The sequence below is a fragment of the Panthera uncia genome (genome assembly GCF_023721935.1).
Source record: "Panthera uncia isolate 11264 chromosome B2 unlocalized genomic scaffold, Puncia_PCG_1.0 HiC_scaffold_24, whole genome shotgun sequence".
Lineage (NCBI taxonomy): Eukaryota > Metazoa > Chordata > Mammalia > Carnivora > Felidae > Panthera > Panthera uncia.
Window position 1 is genome coordinate 38,098,153 of NW_026057580.1, and position 27,153 is coordinate 38,125,305.

The 27,153-nt window shown below is 34.3% G+C and overlaps 1 protein-coding gene across 2 annotated transcripts in view; it reads left to right on the top strand.

The window, feature by feature from the left end:
- The window catches only part of SENP6 (SUMO specific peptidase 6), a 115,082-nt gene that overhangs the window by 81,924 nt on the left and 6,005 nt on the right, over nt 1-27,153 (top strand). For both annotated transcript variants that reach the window (XM_049652893.1, XM_049652894.1), the window contains 9 exons: nt 1,118-1,151; nt 1,559-1,753; nt 2,691-2,917; nt 4,236-4,345; nt 4,484-4,600; nt 15,857-15,979; nt 17,127-17,219; nt 19,898-20,325; nt 26,441-26,544. In XM_049652893.1, the coding sequence (XP_049508850.1) occupies nt 1,118-1,151; nt 1,559-1,753; nt 2,691-2,917; nt 4,236-4,345; nt 4,484-4,600; nt 15,857-15,979; nt 17,127-17,219; nt 19,898-20,325; nt 26,441-26,544 (1,431 nt within the window). The remainder of the gene's footprint in view (nt 1-1,117; nt 1,152-1,558; nt 1,754-2,690; nt 2,918-4,235; nt 4,346-4,483; nt 4,601-15,856; nt 15,980-17,126; nt 17,220-19,897; nt 20,326-26,440; nt 26,545-27,153) is intronic.

The following is a 27,153-nucleotide window of genomic DNA, read 5'->3' on the forward strand; positions in this document are numbered from 1 at the left end:
TGCATTCTCTTAATGGTAACACAGAAAATGAGTAGGATATATTGACTTAATATGTCTTCTCCATGTTAAAATTATTAGCAAATCGCCTTTTTATAAGTACCAATAATAACTGATTGAGGCAGAATTTTCAATGGAATGTAAAACCATTGGCGGAAAGGTTATTAGGGAACAAGATATTCACAAGCTTTCAAGTATCTCTCCACAGGTTACTATTTAATTACTGAGGGAAAAATATTATCTTTACAGTGGAAAAACCTGACACACCTTTGCTAAGTGATTAAGCTTGTTATTAGTACAGCCTGACATCCTGTGCCTTCCAGTGTGATGTCGTAGGAGGTATAAGACATTACCTGTGTGCGAAATTTGCTGGAAATGTGTGGCCTGAATTTTAAATTGAAGAAACACAAGTTCAAGATGTTGTACATTTTGTAGAACCTAGCCTGGATTCTTCAAAGGTCATGTCATGAGGAACAGAGGGGGACATATTTCTGGTCTAGACCAAGGTAGACAAAAGAAACAAATGTAACCTTGACAGAATTATGGCTTGGGGAAGGTAAAACACAATAAAGGAAAATTTGGAACAGTTGGGGAAATTGGAGTAAGAAGTACATGTTGGATGGAATTAATCGTGATTTTCTTAGGTGTAGTAATGCTGTTTTGGTTGTATAGGAGAATGTCCTTGTTCTTGGGAGATACATGCTGAATGACTTAGGGAATGTCATGATGTCCTCTGCTTGTTTTATGCTGGTTTAGCAAAAGGAAGTGTATATGCACAGAAAGAGTGATGGGGAGTTGTTGTGGCAAAATTTTAACAGTTGGTGAATCTGGGTAAAGGGTATTCAGGTGTTCATTGTAATGTTCTGTCAATATCTCTTTGAAGTTCTAAGAAATATAAACCAATATAAGAAATGTTCTAAGTATTTGAATAAAAAGGTGAAGCTTGCCTTTCTGAAGGAAAATTTGGAATGGGGGGATATCTCATATTTAAGTACATGGTAGATGGTTTTGTTTTTCTGCCTTCTATAGTCTAAGTCTCAAATAACAATACGACACTTCGGATATTTGTAGCAAAATCTTTGTAAGTTTATGATTGATACTAATTTATCTTACTTTTTAGTTTTGTTTAGATTTTATCAAGATACAGCTAGAAGGTAAGCTATTTTATGTCTTTTTAGTCACTATAGCTTTGTTTACAATAAAACACTTTACAAGAATAAAATATTAAATGATATTCGTAGAATTCATGAAGATGAATTCATTTTTACATGTTTTCTTGACAAAGGGCATGTATCTTAATAGTGTAATTTAATTCTGTAACATTATAAAGCCCGTGTTTAATTTTGTAAGTATACTTCATTAGAATCCTCTTTTCATTTAAAAAAAAAAATGTAGAAGCTTCTTTAAGATAGTTATAAAGATTTTTCATTTCCCACTACAGTTACTGTTTATAGAGCGTAGCAAATATGTGGTTAACTTTAAACTTGTATTTCTTCACAGTTTCCTCCATTCTTGATTTTTAGAATTAATTCCTTTTCTATTTCCATTTATTTTCCTCCAGAACCAGAAAATGATCCTGTAGGGATTACTTTAAATACCTCTGATCTAACTAAATGTGAATGGTGTAATGTCCGAAAATTACCAGTTGTATTTCTTCAGACAATACCAGCAGTTTATCAAAAGCTGAGCATGCAACTGCAAATGAATATGGAAGATAAAGTTTGGAATGATTCTAAGGGAATAAATAAATTAACAAGTAAGTTTTGTGGAACACATTAAAATAATACAGTGTGAGTGCACTTGAATAGATGTCCTATCTACAGTCCTTACAGTGATCTCGAAATATCTATATAGTCTCCCATTTTATAAATGACGAAAAAAGCCCACAGAAAGTGGAAGTTCTAAAGATAATACCCAGGTTTACCCATTTAGAAGGTTTTCAAAATGAGTTAAAACTCAAAAGAGATCTGCATTCCTTATTTTAAAACTATAATCGGAGTAAAATGAAAAAGAAAATTAATGCGCTAGAAGGAGTGCTAAGTGTAAATCAACCATATAATTCTGGAATCTTTGAAACAGCCTGAGTAGGAAGTTTGTGGCTTCTTAGAATGAGTTTTCATCCTCTACAATAATAGATGTAGTTCTCCAGTTTGTATCCCTTCACCTCTGACGTTTATGACATAGGATGACTAATTGTAAGGTAAATACTTTTCAGCAGTAATTGCTGCTTCAGCTTAATGATGAAAATTGATAGTTACTATTAAAGCTGTAAGAATTGGCATATTAGTGAATAGTAGTTTTTGCAATTAAATTCTCTAGAGCTACTAATAGTGCAACTGGCAATTTGTGTTTTACAAAAATGTTAATTAAAATATATTTAAAACTATAAATGTATTTGGATTCTATTAGATGAAGTAAATTAATACATCCATGAACAGGTTTGTTCTTAAGCTTCCTGCTAGGGTAATGTGTCCTAGTTCCTTTTTCTTAATAATTTTTAGGTGACATTGTTAGATGACACCGTTACTGGTCTTTATTCCAGTATTTATTATACACCCACTGTATACCAAACTATTTTAAACATATGTACCAGGATTTCTAGTGATATCCTGGAAATAACTAGCTGTTACTCTTTCTTTAATATCTATCTACCTATCTTTTTCTTTTAGACTTAAAGTTATTTTTTTTTTCAGATTTGGAAGAACAATACATAATTTTAATATTTCAAAATGGCCTTGATCCTCAGGCAAATATGGTATTTGAAAGTATCATTACCGACATTGGTATAAAGAATAATGTGTCCAATTTTTTTGCGAAAATTCCCTTTGAAGAAGCCAATAGCAGACTTGTTGCCTGTACAAGAACCTATGAAGAGAGCATCAAAGGAAGTTGTGGGCAAAAAGAAAACAAAATTAAAAATGTAATTATGTTTTTTAGTTTTTTAATGTAATTTTAAATAATGCCTAGCTTTAAAGGGAAATATTGGAGTTAGATCTTTTTAATTCCATTTCAGAATTATTTGCTTTTATATGTGATTCATAAACTATCTTGTGTCAGAAAGTTAATGGTGGGTAGGTGACTTGGGACACAAATAGTACTTGGTACAGGTCTCAAAAGCATTTTTTTCGTTCTTTTCACATTGTATTATCTTTTCATCTTTTTCTCTTATCCTGTTTTCTTTTTACCCCAGTCTAAACATAAATGTTCATACTGCTACATTCAAATTAATCGTTACTCTTAAATTTGCTAGTGGTTCCTAGTGATGTATTGGATTCAGTACAAATAAAGGAATTTTGGTCCTTGATGTACATTTATATGTACCATGTGTACACATAGTTGAAAATTTGAGAACCAAAGAATACATATCATTTGATTGTGACTGTCAACATATATTTCCAATTCTAGAATAACTAATCATACAGTAGGTAACTCTAAAGCCACCTGAACCAAAGGCTGTGTACTATAACACATAGTATAATGTTACATAATAAAAATTTGTCTCCTTATCATGCAACTGAATTTTGCCGACTTAATTTATTAGAAATACTTAAAATCTTCCAACCTGCCTACAAATTGGAAATAGGGCTATCCAAGGCACAATCTTGGTGAAGCTGAGTAAGGTCTCACCAGAGAAGAGCTATTCACACAGTAAGTGGGTTGAGGAAAAGAACAGAAGGAAGAGGAACCATTCCCCTTCTTTTGTAAAACTTGCTATAAGAGATTGTTAATGAGGAAGAAAAAAGCAACTGGAGCTGTAAGGCAGCTGCAATAGAATAAAATTTCAACGCAGGGTCTTTCTTTGTTTCTTTGTTTCTTTCTTTGTTATTCTGGAGAACTAAAGCTCATTGGACTGCGTTCCCTGAGCCTCTCCTCCCATATCCCATGGATTGCCTAGCCATTGAACTTAGGTAGACCTCCACTCTCAGAAGAAAAAACCACTATATTTGTTCTTTCGATTTACAAACATAATCTAAATAAGGATGATAGAGATCTTAGATAAGATACCATAAAACCATTGTTACAAAAATTGGAAGCATATCACTGTTCTTGAAACTACACATACAAAGAATGTGGACCATAGTTTTGCCTGTTTCTTTTTAAAGTCATGTATACTTTTTAAATTCATATTTGTAATTTTCTTTAATTGAGAAGTATTCTTGTCTTGTGTTTGCTTTTTTTTTTTAGTGAAAAATTTCTCAGTTGACTTTGTAAACTGGTAATTTAATTTCCTTTACTAGGTGTCCCTTGAATCTAAAATACAACTTAAAAACAAACAAGAATTCCAGTTCTTTGATGATGAGGAAGAAACTGGAGAGAATCATACCATCTTCATGGGCCCCGTAGAAAAGTGAGAGTATTCATTTATGTTTGCAGTGCCTTTAAATTTCTTTTCCGTTTTATTAAATTTCAATTCTGTACACACACACACACACACACACACACACTTGTGGTTTTTGCTTGTGTTTTTTTGTTTATTTTGTTACAGATTGATAGTATATCCACCACCTCCAGCTAAGGGAGGCATCTCCGTTACTAATGAGGACCTACACTGTCTAAGTGAAGGAGAATTTTTAAATGATGTTATTATAGACTTTTATTTGAAGTAAGTTAATTTTCTTTCTTTTAGCACATTTTTAACATTCTATAATGTATATCTTTGTTTTCTAGAGTCAAAACTTTTTAATTTTTTTATTCTATCACTACCACTTATGTGACATTTGGGAAATTATTTAATGTCCCTACCTGTGTGTTTCTCATTTAAAAAATGAAAATAATATCTAAAAGGGTATGAGAATTAAATAATACATGTCAAGCACTAGGAAAATACTTGGCAAATACAACATGTTCATAAATGCTAGATTATTATGTTGTTATTGTTATACTGCCTCAAGCCTTTTAAAAAATGGTTACTACCCTAGGTTAGGTAATAAATTACTGTGTAAGCACAAAAGTATGATTTTTTACTTGGTATTTCATCAAGTGCCAGCTATGAACCACGTACTGTGTTAGAAGTTTATGGTTTTGTAGGGAGCAGAAAAAGGGATTAAAGCTTTGACAGAAGCATTAACATGGTATAGATATAGCAGCAAAAGAATGTTTCATTCTCTTCATGGGTACAGAAATAGGAGGGACCAAGAAGCTCTCCTGGAAGAGCTTACATCATGACCCAGTATACACATGCTTAATACATGTATGTTTAAGTTTATATGTGTTCAGTGGTTTGTGATATAAAATGAGTGTATATATGAAACAAAACAGAACTTACCTATCAGTATGTCTAGCACTTGCCAATATTTTCTAGTTTATTCAGGGCACCTGGGTGGCTCAGTCAGTTAAGCATCAGGCTCTTGATTTTGGCTTAGGTAGTGATCTCACGGTTCTTGAGTTCGAGCCCCCAAGTCAGGCTCTCAAAATAAATAAATAAACTTAAAAATATATTTTTTTTCTGGTTCATTCAAATGTATTTCATAAAACAATATTTTTTTAAAGAACTGGTTGTTGAAAGCTGCTGAATTGATATTATAGCTTACTAATGGTTGCACTCAACAGTTTGGGAAAAGAAAACATTGTTATAGAGTGAAAGGTTTGATCAGAGAAATGTTTGATATTATAATTGAGCTTCCTTAAGATCATTTTGACAAGAATGTTCATTGTGGGTGTGTAGTTGAGAGATGACTTAAGGAAATTAATTAAGGTGATATAAGAAGCCTGATTAAGTCATTTTATTTGGAGTGAAGAGGAAATAAATGTTTTTTAGGAGGTAGAGTTGTTTAGCAACTGATTGAATGGATATTAAGAAAGAGAGGAATGGATGGCAGATAACTCCTCGCTTTCCAACTACTGAGACCTGCTAAATGATTTTGTCACTACCTGTGAGGCAGTGAATGCAAAAACAGAACAGGTTTGGATGGAGGACAGGATGAGTTCCTTTTAGATGTCTTTAATAACAACAGAAGGGACAGTGCCAATAAGCAGTTGAACATATGGTTCTGGAAGTCATTTGAGTTCTTGCTTGGAGGCATAGAGAGTTAGGAGGTTTTATTTTGCAAGTGGTAATTTAATTATGAGAATGGGTGAAATTGCTTAGGAAGAAATACAGAATGAGGAAAAGAGCTACAAGAACAGAATCTGGAAAGTTAAAGAGAGACAGGGAAGAAAGAGATTCTCTTGACTAAATTTTGAAGGATCTGATAGGTAAGAAGAAAAGTTTGGAGAGGGTTATGTCATGAAGTTGAAAGGAAGTGAAAGCTTTAAATAAAGAGGATACATTTAATGTCAGTACGGCAGAGGTCAAGGTAGATAAGGGCTAAAAGTAACTTTAAGGTTATAGTGACCCTGAGCTAGATCGGGGTCAAATGTAGAGCTGGACTTGTACCTGGTCCCTGGGGAATAATGAGATACTCTATTCTCTCCCTCTCTAGCAGAGGTGGTATCAATGGAGTCCTAGTGGGGAGCCTTCCACCCCTACTTACTATTAACATTGAGCCCCTCCACCTCTCATAACAATGGTGGCCTAGTAGAGAACCTGAATTTCACCTCCACCTAGTGGTAATGAGATAGCACCCACCGCATCCACTGGAAGGCGGTGCCAGGGGAGGCCTGCTAAAGCACAAGAACTAAATCAGATCTAGAGTCCTATAATATAGTATTCAAACTGTCCATATTTCACTTGAAAATTACTTATCTCATCAAGAAACAGAGTTCAAACAGAAAAATAGAGAGTAAACACCAAGGTGGCACAGATATTAGAATTATGACATGGGCACCTGGGTGGCTCAATTGGTTAAGCATCTGACTCTTGGTTTCGGCTCAGATCATGACCTCTCAGTTTGTGGGTTTGAGCCCCATGTTGGGCTCTGCACTGACAGTGTAGAGCCTACTTGGGATTCTCTGCCCCTCCCCTGTTCTCTTTCTCCCTCTCAAAAATAAATAAACTTAAAAATTATGACAGATTTTAAAGCATCCATTAAAAAAATTCTTTAATGAACAATTGTGAACATACGCGAAACTTAGAAAAACAGATGTAAATGAGGAAGAAATGGAAATTTTAAAACTAAAACTGTAGTAACAAATGAAAACTTTGATAGGCTCAACAGCAAAATAAAGAAGAGAGAGGAAAGAATCAGTGATCTAGAAGATAGAGCATATTACTAACTACATTCAATTTAAATGCACTATTTATTTCAGTTAAAAGACCAAGATCAACAGAGTGGATTAAGCACCATAGCCCAACTATGTCCTGTTTACAAAAAAGTGACTTCAAAGATAATAATATATGTAAGTCGAAAGTAAAAGGATGGAAAAAGATATGCCATGCAAATATTAAAGCAGGAGTGAATTATGATATCATTAGAAAAATAAACTTAAGAGACGCCTGTGTGGCTCAGTCGATTGAGTGTCTGACTCCTGATTTCGGCTTGGGTCATAATCTCATGGTTCTTGGGTTCAAGCCCCGCATCATGCTCTGCATTGACAGTGTGGAGCCTGCTTGGGATTTTGTCTCTCTCTCCTCCGCTCTACGCCTCCCCAGCTTATGCGCTTTCTCTCTAAATAAATAAATACATAAATAAACCTTAAAGAAAGAAAGAAAAATAAACTTAAGAACAAAGACAACTACCAGGGCTAGGGAGAGACACTATACAATGATAGGTGAATCTACTAAGAAGACTTAGCAATCCTTGGGGCGCCTGGGTGGCTCAGTCAGTTAAGCGTCCGACTTCAGCTCAGGTCACGATCTCGCGGTCTGTGAGTTCGAGCCCCGCGTCGGGCTCTGGGCTGATGGCTCAGAGCCTGGAGCCTGCTTCTGATTCTGTGTCTCCCTCTCTCTCTCTGCCCCTCCCCCGTTCATGCTCTCTCTCTGTCTCAAAAATAAATAAACATTAAAAAAAAAAATTTTTTTTTTAATAAAGGAAAAAAAAAAGACTTAGCAATCCTAAATGGGTGTGTACCATACAACAGAGCTATAAAATATGTGAAATAAAAACAAACTGATCTAAAAAGACAGACAAATCCACAAATAGAGCTGGAGACCTTAATTCCCCTCTATCTACAATTGATAGAACAACTACACAAAACTGACAGTAACGACATTGTCAACCATCAGGATATACTTAACATCAGAGGATAATATCATATTCCTATTATGTTAACTATATACCATTTCCAAAAGTACTGTTTTTTCCTTTTGAAGATTTAATGGTAATGGAGTATGTTTCGGTAAGTTATAAAATGTATCAGATTTGCTAACAAGAGAAACTGCCCTAGATTTTAAATGCTTGACTTTGCAGATTAACGTTAGACTCCTGCGACCTCTAACAAATTCATTCGAGTTCAAAGTTCTTCGTAGCTAAGTCAAAAGATGTTATCTCCTACAAATGGCCAACAATGAAAAAATTCTCGATATTATTCATCAGAGAAATACAAGTCACACCCACAATGAGTTACTATCTCATACCCATTTGGATGACTCCTATCAAAGAAAGAAAGAAAATAACAAGTGTTGCCAAGTATATGGGCAAATTGGAATCCTTGTGCACTGCTGGTGGGAATGTAAATGGTACAACCACTGAGGAAAACAGTAGGGTGGCTCCTCAGAAATTAAACATAGAACTACCCTATGATTCATCAATCCCACTTCTGAGTATATATCCAAAAGAATTGAAAGAATTTGCACACCCATATTCATAGTAGCCAAGAGGGGGAAGCAACTCATATGTCCATTATTGGATGAGTGGATAAACAAAATGTGGTATATAGATACAGTGGAATATTATTCAATTCTTAAAAGGAAGGAGATCTGTCACATGCTGTAACATGGATGAATCTGGAAGACATTATGCAAAGTGAAATAAGCCAGTCACAAAAACAAGTACTATATGATTCCATTGTATTAGGTGTCTGAAACAGTCAGATTTATACAAAAAGAATATAAATGGTAGTTTTCAGAAGATGAGGGGTGGGGAGGGGAAAGGAATTGTTTAGTGAGTATAGAATTTCTGTTTTGCAAGATAAAGTTCTGGAGATCTGTTTCACAACCATGTAAATCTACTTAACACTGTTGAACTGTACACTTAAAAAATTGTTAAGATTGTGGGGGCACCTGGCTCAGCTGATGGAGCATATAACTCTTGATCTTGGGGTTGTAAGTTTGAGTCTCATGTTTAAAAAATTGTTAAGATTGTAAATTTGATGTTATGCATTTGTTATTATAATTTTTAAAAACAGATGTCCTCTCTTAATTCTAATGTATACTAACTTAAGAAACCAAGCCAGAAGTCCTTAAGTCAGTGTGTAGAACAGTACCACTGTTGTTGGATGAAGTGTTGTTCTATGAGTGTCAATTATTAGGTCAAGCTGTTTGATAGTGCTGTTTGGGTCATCTTTGTCCTTACTGATCATCTGCCCACTTCTTCTATCAATTATTCAGAAGGTTGTGGGCCTCCAAGTATAATAATGGATTTGTCTATTTTTCCTTATGATTTGATTCATGTGTGGCATTTAAGGAACAAGACAAACTGAAAAAAAGAACCCAACCCCGACTTTTAAATACAGGGAACAAACTGGTGGTTGCCAGAGGAGAGGTGGGGGGAGAGGGGGGTGAAATAGATAATAGAGATTAAGAGTACACTTACTTGATGAACACTAGTGTATAGAATTGTTGAACTATTATGTTGTACACCTATTCATTTTTGCCTTATGTATTTTGAATATTTGTTGTTAGATGCATACACATTTATGGGGGTTTTTTTGGAGAATCAACCCTTTGTCCCTCTATATCCTTAATAATCTCCCTGTGCTTAAGCCGTCTTTGTTCAAAATGAATGTAGTTACTCCAGCTTTGTCTTGGTTTTTGTGTACATGGTATATATTTCTTCATCACTTTACTTTTAACATCTATTTATTTTTAAAATAGCTTTTGCTTTTGAAAGCATATAAAGTTGAATGTGTTTTGTTTACATTTAGTTTATTATATTTCATACATCTATCTTTTTATATTGTGGTAGAGATTTTATAGTATGTGTGTATACTCTTAAATTTTTTACATTTTAGGGGGCCCCTTGACATTTTACATTAGTACTTTAAAACTACATTAAATGTGTATTATCTAAAGGTTCTGCCTTTTCTGATCCAAATCTGCATTCCAAATGGAAATGAAAACCTAACGAAATCCATGGTTTTTAGAAAAATCTGTTGTATTTCTCTCATGACATGTTTGGAAATGAATTAAAAAGAAACTTTTATCTTAAATTTCACTATATTAAAATAAGTAATTCAGCTATTACCAGAGCTGTTCATTCTTTTCCATTTCTAACTCTGCAAGTAGGAAACGAGCTTTTTTTCACAGTGCTTTTCTTAATAGACAGTATTGTATTAATTTCAGGTGTACAATATAATGGTTCAGCAATTCTATACATTACTCAGTGCTCATCAAGATAAGTGCATGCTTAATCTCTATTATCTATTTCATCTATCTCCCCACCCACCTCTCCTGTGGCAACCACCAGTTTGTCCTCTGTATTTAAAAGTGTAGGGGTGGGTTGTCTATTATTTTCAGTTTGTCTTGTTTCTTAAATGCCATGCATGAGTGAAATCATATGGTATTTGTCTTTCTCTGACTTATTTTACTTAGCATATACCCTTTACATCCATCCATGTTGTTGTATATGGCAAGATCTCATTCTTTTTTGATGGCTCAGTAATAATCCATTGTGTATGTGTGTATGCCACATTTTAATCCATTCATCTGTGGATGACCAGTTGGGTTGTTTCCATGTCTTGGCTATTGTTAAGTAACACTGTGATAAACATAGAGGTACATATGTATTTTCAAATTGGTGATTTCATTTTCTTTGGATAAATACCCAGTAGTGTAATTACTGGGATCATATAGTAATTCTATTTTTAGGTTTTGAGGCACCTCCTACTGTTTTCCACAGTGGCTGCACCAATTTGCATTCCCACCAGTGGTGCATGAGGGTCCCTTTTTTTCCACATTTTCACCAATACTTAATCATTTCTTTTGTTTCTTTCTTTCTTTCTTTTTTTTTTTTTTTTTTAAATCATCCTGATGGGCATAAGGTGATAACTCATTGTGGTTTTCAGGTGCATTTCCCTGATAATTGATGATGTTGAGCATCTTGTCACGTGTCTGTTGGCTATCTGTATGTCTTTGGGGAAAATGTCTATTCATGTCTTCTGCCCATTTTAATTGGATTGTTGTTGTTTTCCATGTTGAGTTGTAGAAGTTCTTTATATATTCTGAATATTAACCCTTTATTGAATATATCATTTGCAGATATCTTCTCCCATGTAGTAGGTTGCTTTTTTATTTTGTTGATGGTTTCCTTCACTTTGTGAAAGCTTTTTTTTTAATTTTGGTTTAGTCCCAATAGTTTAATTTTGCTTTTGTTTTCCTTGCCTGAGGAATCCTATCTAGAAAAGCATTTCTGTGACGATGTCAAAGAAATTACTGCCTATGTTTTCTTCTAGGATTTTTACAGTTTTCAGATCTCACATTTAGGTCTTTAATCCATTTTGAGTTTATTTTTGTGTATGGTATAAAAAAGTGGTCCAGTTTTAATCTTTTGCATGTAGCCATCCAGTTTTCCTGACACCATTTGTTAAAGAGACTGTCTTTTCCCTGTTGTGTATTCATGCTTTCTTTATTTTAGATTAATTGACCATGTAAATGTGGGTTTATTTCTGGGCTCTGTATTCTATTCCATTGATCTCTGTGTTTATTTTTGTGCCAGTGCCATATTGTTTTGATTACTACTACTTTGTAGTAATTCTTTAAATCAGGGATTGTTATACCTCTAGCTTTGTTCTTCTTTTTCGAGGTTGTTTTAGCTATTCTGGGTCTTTTCTGGTCCCATACAAATTTTAGTATTACTTGTTCTACTTCTGTAAAAAAAAAATTGGTATTTTGATAGGGCTTATATTAAATCTTTAGATTGGTTTGGGTAGAATGGACATTTTAACAGTATTGATTCTCCAAATCCATGAGCATGTAATCATCTTCAGTTTATTTCATCAGTGTTTTATAGTTCTCAGAGTATGGGTCTTCCACTTCTTTGGTTACGTATATTCCTAGGTACTTTATTAATTTCTCTTTCTGCTACTTTATTATTAGTGCATAGAAATGCAACGGATTTCTGTAGATTAAATTTGTGTCCTGTGACTTTACTGAATTCATCGATCAGTTCTCGTAGTTTCTTGGTGGAGTCTTTAGGGTTTTCTATATATAGTATTATGTCATTTGCAAAAAGTAAAAGTTTTATTTCTTCCTTAACAATGTGGATGCCTTTTATTTCTTTTTCTTGTCTGATTACTGTGGGTAGGACTTCCAGTACTATATTAAATAAAAGTTTTGAGATTGGACAGTCATCTTGTTCCTAATTGTATGCGAAAAGCTCTGTTTCTCACTATTGAATATGATGTTAACTGTGGGTTTTTCATATATGACTTTTTGTAATGTTGACATATGTTCCCTCTAAACTTTGTTGAGAGTTTTCATTATGAATGCATATTGTACTTTATGAGATGCTTTTGCTGAATCTATTGAAATGATCATCTGGTTTTTACCCTTTCCCTTATTAATATGATGTATCATGTTGGTTGATTATGAATATTAAACCACCCTTGCATCCCAGGAATTAATCCCACTTGATAATGGTGAATAATGAATTTTTTAAATGTATAATTGGATTTGGTTTGCTAATATTTTGTTGAGGGCTTGTGCATCTATGTTCATCAGAGATACTGGTCAGTAGTTCTCTTTTTTGGTAGTGTTTTTAACTGGTTTTGGTATCAGGGTAATGCTGGCCTCGTAGAGTGAATTTGGAAGCTTTCCTTCCACATCTACTTTTTGGAATAGTTTGAGTAGAATAGGTATTAATTTTTCTTTAAAGTTTTGGAAAAATTCACCAGAGAAGCCATCCAGTCCTAGACTTCTGTTTGTTGGGAGATTTTTGATTACTGACTCAATGTCATTGCTAATAATCTGTCCTAATTTTTTGTTTCTGCTTCAGTTTTAGAAGGTTATATATTTCTAGGAATTTATCCATTTCTTCTAAGTTGTCAAATTTGTTGGCATACATTTTTTCATAATATTCTCTCATCCTTTGTATTTCTGTGGTGGTTGTTATTTCTCCTCCATTTTGATTTTATTTATTTGAGTCTTCTTTTTTTCTTGATGAGTCTGGCTAAAGGATTATCAATTTTGTTTATCTTTTCAGAGAATCAGCTCCTAGTTTCATTGACCTGTTTTTTTTGTTGTTGTTGTTTTTTTTTTTTTTTTGGGGGGGGGGGTCCCTACTTCATTTATGTTTGCTTTAGTCTTTATGATATCCTTCCTTCGATTTGTTTTCAGTTTTGTTTCTTCTTTTTCTAGCTCCTTGAAGTGTGAGGTTAGGTAACTTTTTTGAGATTTTTTCTTGGTTCTTAAGTAGGCCCGTATTGCTATAATTATCCCTCTTAGAACAACTTTTGTTGCTTCCCAAAGATTTGTTTGTTTGTTTGTTTATTTTTGGAGGGAGAGTGCATGAGTGGGGGAGGGAGTGGGGGGGTAGAGAATCTTAATCAGGCCCCATGCACAACATGGAGCCTGACATAGGGCTCAATCCCACAACCCTGGGATAATGACCTGAGCAGAAATCAAGAGTCAGATGCTCAACTGGCTGAGCCACCCAGGAGCCCCTGGACTGTTGTGTTTTCATTTTTATTTGTCTCTGTGTAGTTTGATTTCCCCTTTGATATCTAGGTGACCCATTCATTGTTATTTAGCCTCCATTTATTTGTGACAAACTTAAACTTTGCCAGTATTAAAAGAAATAGTATGGTATTGCATCTAGACAGTGTTAATGAAATGTGGAAAAGAAAATAATTATTTTAGTAAAAACTACCTTCAAAGTCACACAGAGTTGCAGATTAACCTTAAAGTCATCTTTTAATTTAGTGACACAATTTAAAAAGTTATAAAATGATTGTTAGATTGTTCGTTTTATGAAGTAAGCAAGCAAACAGCTTTACTATGATATTTGATATTTAAGTGATTTATGCAGTAAAAGAAAAAAATGCACCCAAATCGAAGAAATTCCTACTACTTGGTTGTAATAAACTTGGATTTTCCCTTTTATTCTAAAATAAGAGACATGGGGCACCTGGCTGGCTCAATCTGTAGCACATGCAACTCTCGATCATATATAGTCAAAGAAATACTTATGGATATATATATCAGATCATAAAGACAAAACTAGGTACTTTTAATTAAAAAGCATAGATTTATTTACATATGAAGTAGAGCATCAGTTTTCTTAAATCGCTTATATCTTTCCTTTTTGAAGTTGAATTATGTGTTTATTCATTTTAATTTTACAAAATAGTCATGTAGTTTGGGGAAGTAAAAGCTGCCTGGTTCATCCATTGTGGTGTAGGTCCTACATTCAGATCTAGTTCAGGACATGTTCTGTTTTGAGTATGTAATTGTAGAATTCAGCAGTTGATATAAATTATGCCATGAGGTAATTTATTGTCTTAGAGTATCTTTTGTGGGCACACACTGAGTTGCCCTAAAGCAAGAAATCTATAAGTTCTATCCTGTTCATCAGAAGTTGAGCTTTAAAAAAAAGTTCAAATATTATGATAAAAGTGACCAGTCTCAAAGATATGTCCTGTGGGATATTTGCTGTTTCTGTGTAAGATTTTATAAGGCTTTCAGATGCTTTTCATATTAATAAAATGAATATGGTCATAAGCCTGAATTTGCATAGCTTCTCTGAGGGAGCTTGGAGCATTATCAGTTAATCATAATTTCCTTTTATAATATTAAGGATCACCACTGTTTGTTTTGATATAGACCCATAGAAAAAACAACCAAGCAAGTAAAAATTAGAACCCATGTAAGATCACTTTTAAAAAAGTCATTATTACAATTTCACTTTCGTACAGCTTCTAATTTTCTGTCTTTATAAAGAGTAGTCTGTGGTTTGGTCTTCATGTTTTATTGACTGAGGTATTTAAAACAGAATAAACAGTTCATAAAAATAACAGCTTTATTGAGAAAAAATGCACATACCATTATAATACTCACTTAAAATATATATTCAAGGGTGCTTGGCTGACTAAATTGGAAGAGTGTGTGACTCTTGATCTTGGGGTTGTGAGTTTGAACTCCATGTTGGGTGTAGAGATTACTAAAACAATTTAAAAAATATTTAAAATATATATTCAGTGGTTTAATATATTCAGACAGTTGTACAGCCATCATAATCAATATTAGAACATTTTCATCCCTCAAATGAACCCCAGTACCCATTAGCATTGAGTCCTCATTTCTCTCCAACCCTACCCCCAACAATAGGCAACCACCAATCTCCTCCTCTGAAAATTTCATATACATGTAATCATGCAATATGTGGTCCTTTGAGACTAGTGTGTTCACTCAGCGTATTGTTTTCAAGGCTATTCTGTGTTACAGCATGTATCAATACTTCATTTCTTTTTATTACTAAATATTCCGTTGTGTAGATATATCACATTTTATTTTTCTCTTTGGTTGATGAGCATTTTTGTCATTTCCACTTTTTGACTATCATAAATATTTCTATGGACGTTCATGAATGTGCCCTTGTTTTAAAAATCAGATCTTGCAAATCATAGTTCTATTCTCAAATATCACTTTCATTCCTTGAAAATAATCTATTAATCATTGTCTAGAATATGATGTAAACTTGGCTAATTCTTTCAGTTTTAAGAAATAGAGACAGTGGTGGCTAAATAGATGCTTGATCACTGTTTGTTTCTGATATAAAGTAAACTGTTAAATTCATTATATTTGTTTCTTGTTTTAATAAAATAGATATTTGGTGCTTGAAAAACTGAAGAAAGAAGAAGCTGACCGAATTCATATATTCAGTTCTTTTTTCTATAAACGCCTTAATCAGAGAGAAAGAAGAAATCTACATGAAACAACTAATCTGTCGTAAGTCAAAATCTGAAAATATTTAATAGATCTGTAGTAAGTCTCTCAAGTTTAATTTAATTAAAAAAGTACTTAATTTATACTGCGGCAATATCTTTTAATTCTGTTGTCAATTCATAGTCCTCTAAAGCCTCAAGAATACCTGGAATTCAATAAAGATTATTGGTCCAATATCTAAATCAGTATTTCCCAAATATGCCTGATAGTTTAAAAAAAAAAATTACTTGGATACTTATTAAATACAGATGGCTTTGCTTTACCCTAGATGTTCCATTCATAATATTTAAGAGAGCAACCTGTGAATCTGTACTTTTTTTTTTTTAGAAGAATTTTTTTTTTTAATGTTTATTTATTTTGAGAGAGAGCAAAAGAAGGAGAGAAGGAATCTCAAGCGCTAAGAGCACGGAGCCCAACATGGGGCCAAATCTCATTAACAGTGAGATCATGACCAGAGCCCAAATTAAGAGTCAGGCACTCAACTGACTAAGCCACCCAGGCACCCCAAATCTGTACTTTTAATAAGTTATTTGGATAATTGTGCTCAGACAAGTTAAGGAAATACTGTTCTATATATTAAGCTCCAGTCAGTTTGTTTATAATTCCTTTCCACATACTGATTACGTCCAGCTCTAATATGTACTGATAATTGGCCAAAAGATATATACAGAGTGTCCTAAGTTCTGTCAAATGTCTTGAATTGATGGCTGCTGTGCATAATAATATTTCATACTGTTTCAGTGATTTCCTAATTTTAGCTCTTAGAGTTGATGAGAGTGATTGGTTAGACCAATGTTCATAGTCTTTTTTATTTCATCTACCGTAATGCTCACTTTTCCTGCTCTCTTCTCTTCAGGTCATGGTCTGGTACACTTCTCAATATAGTTGCTAGTATGTAGTAATATAAATGGTAGCACTGGTTCACCGAGTAAGTAGTAGCGGGAATTAAATAATTCTTGCAGATTCAGTAATGAGCAGTTTCACATCTTCCTGGGTCCATCTGAGATGTTCTGCTTTCTTTTCCCAGCTTGTTAAATCATCTTACACAATTGTTTTCTTTGTTAACATCGTAGCCTTCATAATTTTAAATGGCTGCATATAAGCATTGGAAACACTTCAGAAGCTTGATAGTTTATCTCTTGTCTTACAGAATACAGCAAAAGCGACATGGGAGAGTAAAAACATGGACCCGGCATGTAGACATTTTTGAGAAGGATTTTATTTTTGTACCCCTTAATGAAGCGTGAGTAAGAATTTTCTTTATATAAATATGAAAACGTGTTATTTTTAGAAAACGTGTTTATGAGGTGAAGAACTTATTCATTTTAAACTTCTTTCTGAAATTTGTTGTGTATGTCCATATTATACTGCTTATTTTATGAAAATGCAGTTTTCCAGTGAATCATTTAAGACGTATTTTATAAACACTGGCAAGAGATTTTTCTAATTTTAAAAAGGTTTTCTGTGTCCATGTAGAATAACGTCAGTTTTAAAAAGTGGCACTTGTGGTCTACCAAACAGCCTGTGAAAAGGCTTCCTTATGGAGAGTAATGGCTAGCTCACATAGAAGATTTTGTACCTTTACTTTAAAAAACACTTTGACTCTTAACCAAAAAAAAAAAAGAAAAGATGACTAGATTTATGTAATTTACTTAAATTGAAAACCATGCTGACTACTTGAAGCTATTTTCTAAATAAATGGAGGTGGTTAAATATTTTATGTTATTCTCCCACAGTGACCAGAGAGGCATTGATGTGTAGGATCAGAGTGTAGACTTGAGAGTTTTTATATTTCATTTTTCTGTTCTCCTGTGCCTTCCAGCCAAAATCCCCTAGGAATGCACCTGTAGTTGGACAGCTTGGATTTGTTCCTTGCATCAAGGACCACACACCATGGGCAGCCATGGAGCCTCTAAGTAAAAGTGTGTTTGAAACAGCCTCTAACACAATTTGGGCTTTGGTTTGGTCATGTGGGGAAAGGTGTAAGGAAGCAGTTGTTTGCTTGGGTAAAAAAGTGGCATTTACCCATTTAGCAAAAAGGAGGAGTATTTGGTATTCATTTGGTTGTACTGTGACCTAGTTTGTCTCTGCTTAGACAAATTGAGAAATGGCCTTGCATTGTCTCAGTCTATTATGGTTGTGGAGTAAGTTTGTCTGAAGTTGATATTCAATAAGATTGTTTATGTCTAATAAGCCTAAGCGTGCCAGACTAGCTTCTGAATGTGTTCTCTTTTTTTCTCACTATGAAAAACAAATGCAGTCAGTAGAATAATGAAATTCTGTTTAAAATCATACGTTAATCATGAGACCTGTGGTTTCTAATGAGTGCAGCCACAGATAGGTATCTGTTTTTTGCTGTTTTATTTTTAATTTTCCTGGTGGTGGTAGTTTTTTTAAAGTCTGTAAGCTAATCCATCTTAAGTGAAATTAATTGTTCTAGCCTCTTCTCCCACTGGTGATTTAAGGTCAATGTAGCTGCTATTAAAAGGGATCATAAAAGCAAAACCCTGTCTCTTAGAGGTTGAAAGTTACCTCAGATGTGTCTGATTCAACCTTATCCTTTCAGCTAGGTGAAGAAAGAATTTTTCTTAGTTTTTAGGTGTACAACAGAAAATTTATGGTTTATATGTATTGTCATACCTAAGAAATGTTAAAAACTATGATGGACTTAGGTTATACCTTTAGGTTGGGAATTAGTATTATACCATATTAATTTTCAAAACACATTTTTTCACATTTAACTTTTCTGACATTGAGATGTGATTTACAGTCAACTATGTCTTGGAGTTAAGGAAGGGAGAAGGATGGTGTGTTGCTCTTTGTACTACGCCAGCCCGATCTAAGTCCCCAGGATACTGAGGATTAATACTTAAGAACAGGAGAGAAGCATTCCTCCATCTTGCCTTTATAATGCTGAGGATGAAGCCAGGCTCTGTCACCCTGTTTTTAATGCAATCTGATGAAGAGACATTGTTTCTTAGTATTACCTTGGGGAAACTTAACATTTTGTAAAAATGAGAATGTAGAATAACTTCTATTTATGTCAAGTTAAGCATTTTTCCTCTCAGCAAATACCTATTGAACACCTACTATATGACAAACGCTGTACTCAGCTAATAAGTTCTCTGACATCTATAGCATGTAACACTGTCTAGCAAATGGTAAGTTAATAAAATTCCTTTTTAGATTAATATTAGTCAATGTTAGCTGTATAGCTTTTTACTCCTGGCTTATAACCTATTATTGGAAACTGTGATAACTGAATTCAGCTATATCACGAGCACCCACCTGATAGCTGGAACTCTACTAATATTTGAAGTTTTCTAATAATGCTTAAAGTAGAAATGCTATTTCCATTTAGTATATATACATTTCAGTATAGTATAAGACAAAGAATTATTTAATATTTTCAATATTAAGCAATTCCTAATCTTATTCTTAAGAAAAACATAGTAAAAGTCTTTTAAAAGCTACATATGTGCAATATTTAGAAAGTGTTCAAAATTATAGTCTAATTAGACTTCTGAAAACATTTTAATCTTGAGGCTAGTTTTCTATCCTTTCACATAAATAGGTCAAGAAACAAAGGTAAATGGAAATGGTGAATTACAGTGATCGGAGTTATATTTTATTAAGTTGCCTAGAAATAAGAATGAATTTTTCATTCAAAAGAATAAAGATACAAAGGATTGTTTGCAAAATAGAATGCAGGCTACATAATTCTGAACAAAATATGTTATTTTTGAGTAGATATTGCAGTCTATTAGTGATCATATAAAACATAAGAGAATCTTAATAATTGAGCATTCTTAATAAGTTTGTTGGCAAAGGCTTTAGAAAAAATATTTCAGTCGATATTGCCAAATATAATAGGCTCTTCTAATAAATAATGTATTCAGTAGTTTCATTTGTTTTTTACAGTGCACACTGGTTTTTGGCTGTTGTTTGTTTCCCTGGTTTGGAAAAACCAAAGTATGAACCTAATCCTCATTACCATGAAAATACAGTCATGCAAAAATGTTCAACTGTAGAGGACAGTTGTATTTCTTCTCCTTCAGCCAGTGAAATGGACAGTTCACAAAATTCTTCTGCCAAACCTGTAATTAAGAAGATGCTAAACAAAAAACATTGCATAGCTGGAATTGATTCAAGTGCTGAACAGGAAGAAAGTGACCCTCATTCTCGGAGAAACATAGGCAGTATGAAATGTAGTCTGAAAAAAATAAATCATACTGCAAGTGAAAATGAAGAACCGAATAAAGGAGAATCCACATGCCAGAAAGTTGTTGATAGGATTAAAAGCGAAAATGGCCTACAGAATGAATATTTAAATTCTATGCACCATACAGGTATGTTTCTGAATATTTTGAAAGAATGAAGGAATTCAGAATAAACTGGATTTCTTATACATAGGATTAAGATTTTAGGGCACACTTTTTTTTTAAAGTCATGTTTATTGACATGACTTGCTTACAATAACATTTGCCCACTTTTAAGTATAGCCCAGTGAGCTTTGATAAATAATGTACAGTCATGTAATCTCTATAGCAATCAAGATTTAGAATCTTTCCATCACTCTAAGAAATTCTCTTGTGGCTTTCCACACCTCATAGAATGTTTAAAAATTGTGCTATAAGGTCTACATTTTTCATTTATAACAACTTAGTTTTATTCTTATTTTATAGGAAATTTATGTATTTGGCAGAAACAGTAGTTGGACAGTCTTAGATCTTTAAGATGAATTCGTTCATTTGTAATTTACAGATGGGCAAATAGAGATCAAATAATTAGAGTCAGAAAATAAAGCTTTTTCCTCCAAAATAGTTGTTGACATTCCAATTAAAGGTTAGTTCCTTATTCCTCACTCTCTCCTTCATGGTTCTTAGTGGGAAGAAGGGCACTGCTCCAACTTCTGCTTTTTTATTTTCCTTCAGTTTTGTTGAATCAGTATTTTTTCCTTGAATTGGTTCTATATTTCTTGCACTTGTTAGAGAAATCTAAAGTTTCTCTGCCAATACTTAAATTTCATATCAAATTATTTAATTTTCTCTCCAACCCAAAAGTAAAATAGTTACTTGATAAAATCCATAATATGCTAATGATATGTGCCTTGCTTATTAAACTGTGAGTAAATCTAATATGTTTCTTTGGAGAATAAGGCATAGAAGAGGTTACATGAATTCAGAAAGAACCTATCAAAAATTAAGAATCCTGAACATTGTCTTGGTACTTTTACCACTTTATTTTAGTAACTCAGCTAGTGTTGAGTTTTGTAAGAATATTTTTTATTTGTTTGACATATTTTCTACTTGGGTAAAATAAAAAAAAGAGGCAACGAATAGTCATATTAAAGATTAATTACTGGGGCACCTGGGTAGCTTAGTCAGTTAAGTTTCTGATTTCGGCTCAGGTCATGATCTCGCAATTTGTGAGTCCGAGCCCTGCGTTGGGCTCTGTGCTGATAGTGCTGCTTGGGATTCTCTCTCCCTCTCTCTCTGCCCCTCTCCCACTCCTGCTCTCTTGATTGCTCGCTCTCCCTCTCTCTCAAAAAAATAAACATTAAAAATTTTTTTTTAAAGATTACCATTTTGGCACTCTGAAGACTAAGTGTGCATGGTTTCTCATCCCCTTTAAAACAGTCTTACCAATTAGCACATGAAAAGGTTATGGAGATAATTAGACATAAAAGAAGTGTAAATCACAACTATAATGAGATATACTTCTTCATATCACACTAGTATGGCAACAATTAAAAAGTCAGATACTAACGTGTGGGTGAGGATGTGGAGAAATCAGAATCCCTCATATGTTACTAGTGGAAATGTAAAATGGTACAGCTGCTTTCTTTGGAAGACAGCTGGATAGTTCCTCAAAAAGTAAATGTAGGGTGCCTGAGCAGTTCAGTCAGTTAAGCAACCAACTCTTGATTTCAGTTCAGGTCATGATCTCAACGGTTTATGAGTTCAAGCCCTGCATCAGGCTCTGTGCCTACATTGCAGAGCCTGCTTGGGGTTCTCTCTCGCCCTCTCTCCCCCTCTCTGTACCTACCCTGCTTGCTCTCTCTCTCTCTCTCTCTCTCTCAGAATAAGTAAAGTTGAATTAAATGTAGAGTTAATATATGACCCAGCAATTTCATTCTTACTACATATATATCCAAGAGAAGTAAAAGCACACAAAAACTTGGACACGAATGTTCACAGCAACTTCATAGTAGCCAAAATGTAGAAGCAACCCAAATGTTCATCCACTGACAAATGGATAATCAATTAGTGATATATGTATCCAATGGAATGTTATTAGGTCATAAAAGGAATACTGCTACATGCTACAACATGGATGAGTCTTGACACTATTGTGAAAATAGTCACAAAAGACCACATGTTATATGATACCATTTTCATGAACTCTCCCAAACAGGAAAATCTATGGGGTAGATTAGTGGCTGCTTGGGGCTAGTGTGGTGTGACAGACAGGAGTGTGAGGAGGAGGGAAATGATGGTTGAAGGGTATAGGGTTTCCTATTGAGATTTTAAAATTTACTGTGATGATAGTTGTACATATGTGTAAATATATCAAAAGCAACTGAATTGTACTTTTTTTTTGAGAGCATGCATGCGTACTAGCAGGGGAGGGGCAGAAAGAGAGGCTTAAACCACAAACCATGAGATCATGACCTGAGCTGAAACCAAGAGTCAGACCTTAACTGACTGAGCCACCCAGACACCCCCTGAATTGTATACTTTAAATGGGTGAATTGTATGATATGTGAATTAGATTTCCATAGAACTATTTTCTTTAAAGTTCTCCGTTGATCAGTAATCTCATACACTGTAATGTGAATTCAAATTAGAAATGAATTAAAGTTTGGGGCACCTGGGTGGCTTATTCGGTTAAGCATCTTTTGGTTTCAGCTCAGGTCATGATCTCAGGGTTTGTTAGTTCAAGCCCCGCATCGGGTTCTGCGCTGACAGTGCGGAACCTGCTTGGGATTCTCTGTCTTCCCCCAACCCTCTCTCTGCCCCTCCTCTGCTCCCTCTCTCAAAAAAATAAATATATACACTTTAAAAAATGAATTACAATTCAAGACTTAAAGCAATGGGACAAAGCCTAGGGCTTCATATGAGCATAACCCCAGAAATTCCTGGTAGCCCTTTCCTTCAAATTAATGTTCTAGTCAAGTAGTATCCAGTTAAATTTAAGTAAATACCCTCACAAATCCTAGTGGAGATCCAAGTGTAGAATCATGTGTTTGCCTTTCTAGTATTTGTTTATCCCCCCCCCCCTTTTTTTTGTTTTTATCTTGTTTTTAGTATGCGTATAGCCATATCAAATGTATCTTCCTTAAGGGAAATTAATTTACTTTTATTGGGTGTGATACCCTCATATTTTCTCTTCTTTTCAATGCTTGCCTTCATCCAGTGATGATAGTATCCCACAGTTTGAAAAATAGTACTCTAGAGTAAGTCTGTACATTTCTGTACTTTTATCAGATGTTTCCAAGGGATCACTCACACAAAAGTACATTAAATAAGAGTGCTCTCTAGAGGTGCTTCTACTACCTCAGAGAAGTTGGTTATATAGTCTGTTCTATATAAAATGATGGCATGTTAAAAATTAGGATAAGAACTTATAACAATTTTTGTGATTATGATTAATATTTCAAGAACTGATTTCTATTTGGGCTGGGAATATAATTAAAAAGATTTAAATGAAGCATTTAGACAGTTTTAATGTAGGGTTTTTTGTTTTGTTTTGTTTTGTTTTTTTAACCTTTATTTTTGAGAGACAGAGAGAGACCGAGCATAAGCACAGGAGGGGCAGAGAGAGAAGAGGAGACAGAATCTGAAGCAGGCCCCAGGCTCTGAGCTGTCAGCACAGAGCCCGATGCAGGGCTCAAACTCACAAACCGCGAGATCATGACCTGAGTCGAAGTCGGACGCTTAACCGCCTGAGCCACCCAGGCGCTCCTATAGTTTTTTTTGTTTTGTTTTGTTTTTTAATGTTTATTTATTTTGGGAGAGAGAGTGCAAGCAGGAGAGTCAGGCTCCATCTCATGAATCATGAGATCATGACCTGAGCCGAGATCAAGAGTCCGACACTTAACTGACTGAGCCACCCAGGCACCCCAGTTTTAATATAGTTTTAACCATCAAACATATAGAGTCACAAGTGTTGACTTCTGATGTCAGGTAATATGCTGTAGTAAATAAGTGGGAATTGTATCTTATCACAAGAATTAGGTTAAGGTCAATTGTAGGAAAATAATGTGTAGTATCAGTACTTTCATTTGCTGGTTTTTCAGTTGGGCACTATATGAAATGTTGTCTTGCTCTGGTACATGAAAAATGTATATGTTTTAAACTCTAGAATCTCACTCGGCATCTTCAGATGATCTCACTATGTGAGAAGCTCTCAGGAACTGGGACTGATTAAAAGAACAGCTGATTGAGTTACCACCTCTCAGTTTATGCCAGAACATTTGTTTACTGAATGAAAGAATTGACTACACCATTTAAATTATTTTTTTCCATTTTTTTTGAAATGTACATATTTTTAACTTGTGTAAGGTATATTTTATATGATGCAGCTTCTGTAGAATTGGCTGCTAGAGTAACTTGATTACAGTTGATTAATAATGAATTGCCTGAGGATTTGGACAGATTTTATTCAAATATAGATATTTTACCTTCAAACATAAAAATACAGATGTTTGAAAACAATTGAAAGGTTGTTTTTTTTTTTTAATTGAAAAACTTTGTGTGTGTGTGTGTTTTATTATTTGTGAGAGAGAGACAGAGCTTAAGTGAGGGAGGGGGCAGAGAGAGAGGGAGACACAGATCCAAAGCAGGCTCAACGTGGGGCTCAAACCCACGAACTGTGAGATCATGACCTGAGCTGAAGTCGGACGCTCAACCGACTGACCCATCCAGGTTATTTTTCATAAAGCAAAAGGATTTACCATAGTGTTTTATTATTATATTAAGTGGTATGTTTCCAATCACAACATCCTATCCTAAACTGATTATTTTCATTTTAATATTTTTCTTTTATTATTTGTCCAAAAACAAGCCTATTTTACTTAATTTTAATCGTTTTTTTTTTATTAAAGCTTTTTTTGCTTTTTTTTTTTTTTTAATGTTTATTTTTAAGAGAGACTTAGAGACAGTGCAAGTCGGGGAGGGAGAGAGAGAGATGGAGACACAGAATCCAAAGCAGGCTCCAGACTCTATGCTGTCAGCACAGAGCCCGACGCAGGGTCTGAGCTCCCAAACTGCGAGATCATGACCTGAGCCCAAATTGGACGCTTAACCAACTGAGCCACCCAGGCGCCCCAGAGCTTATTTATTTTTGAGAGAGAGAGAGAGCACGAGCAGGGCAGGGGCAGAGAGAGAGGAGACCAAGAATCCCAAGCAGGCTGTATGCTGTCAGCACAGAGCCCAATGCATGGCTTGAACTCACAAACTGTGAGGTCATGACCTGAGCCAAAGTCAAGAGTCAGATGTTTAACTAACTGATCTACCCAGACACCCCATTAATCATTTTATTTTTTAATCTGTATTGTACAATATTTCATATTTTTACAATTTTAATTTTAAAAATATATAATATTTCATTTTATGTTCTACAATTTGCTATTTCTGTTTTTGGACATTAGGTTACTTTCAGACTATTGTAGCTTCTGTTACTAAAGATAACTAGCAGACCTAGTACAAAAATGTTTTATATATCTACATGTATATATCTATATACATATTTAAATATACATATATTTAATAATATAATTGACATCTAGTTTTAAATTTTAATGAATTTTAGGGTCTGAGTTGTAGAAGTAACTTCGTAATTGACATGTCAATCCAGGGTTGTTGTTTTGTGTTTTGTTTTGTTTTTAATTTTATCTTTTTTAATGTTTATTTTAAGAGAGTGAGAGTGTAAGCAGGAGAGGGGCAGAGAAGGAGAGGAAATCCCAAGCAGGCTCCGCACTGTCAGCTCAGAGCCTGAGGTGGGGTCGATCTCACAAACTGTGAGATCATGATCTGAGCCAGTATCAAGAGTTGGACTCTGAACCAGCTGAGCCACCCAGGTGCCCCTTGGTCCAGGTTTTTATTAAAAGCAAGTTATATTTGTGAGGGGTGCCTGGGTGGCTCAGTCCGACTCTAGATTTTGGCTCAGGTCATGATCTCCTGGTTTGTGAGATCAAGCCCCATGTCAGGCTCTGTGCTGACAGCATGGAGACTGCTTGGTATTCTCTCTCTCTCTCTCTCTCTCTCTCTCTCTCTCTCACTCTGCCCCTCTTCCACTCATGTTTTCTCTCTCTCAGAAATAAACTTTTTTTAAAAAGTAAGTTATATTTATGATATTACATGTTAATGCAGGTTTTAATTGGCATTAATTTTAACATCATATACTGTAAGTTATATGCATGTCCTTTTAAAAATTATGTAATGTTTCTTACTGATATAGATGGTTTAAGCAAAATTAGACTAAACTATAGTGATGAGTCAGCGGAAGGCAGTAAAATGCTTGAAGATGAACTCATCGACTTCTCAGAAGATCAGGATAACCAGGTAAAACCTAATGCTTGGCAGAAAGCTCCAATATTTTATCTAATTAAATTTTTCCCTGGAGTCCTATAGGCAATTCCTTCAACCAGTAACACAGGCCTTCTGAATTTGGGTCTCATCTCAAAGCACAAACTGAGTTTTTAATTCAGAAGTTGACAGCATAAATGTATTAATGTTGTTTTGCATTATTTTCTTTTAGGGTTTTTGTTGTAGTTTTGGCCATCCATTTAATAGAAAATGAATTCTCCCACCTGAACCCAGCCACCACCCCAGTAGCCTTACCATCCCTTTCCCTTCCTCTTTTAAAACATTTATGGGTCATACTTAACCTTTGGTCTAACTTCTTCAAGAGGCAAATGTTTAGATACTTGATTATATGGTACATGAGCACCACAAAATTATATTATTTTTTCCACTTTTCCAGTGATTTTTTTTCTTTCTTCTAAATTAATGTATAAGTATCATGGCAGGAGCACATAGTATTTAGTTAAAACTAACATAGGTCAATTCTCATTATTTCCTTAGAGTTTCATTTGCTATAACAAATTTTATTTACACCAAGAACAAAATCTATTTTTGGAAATATTTTATGACTTCAGTTAAAGAGGGCTT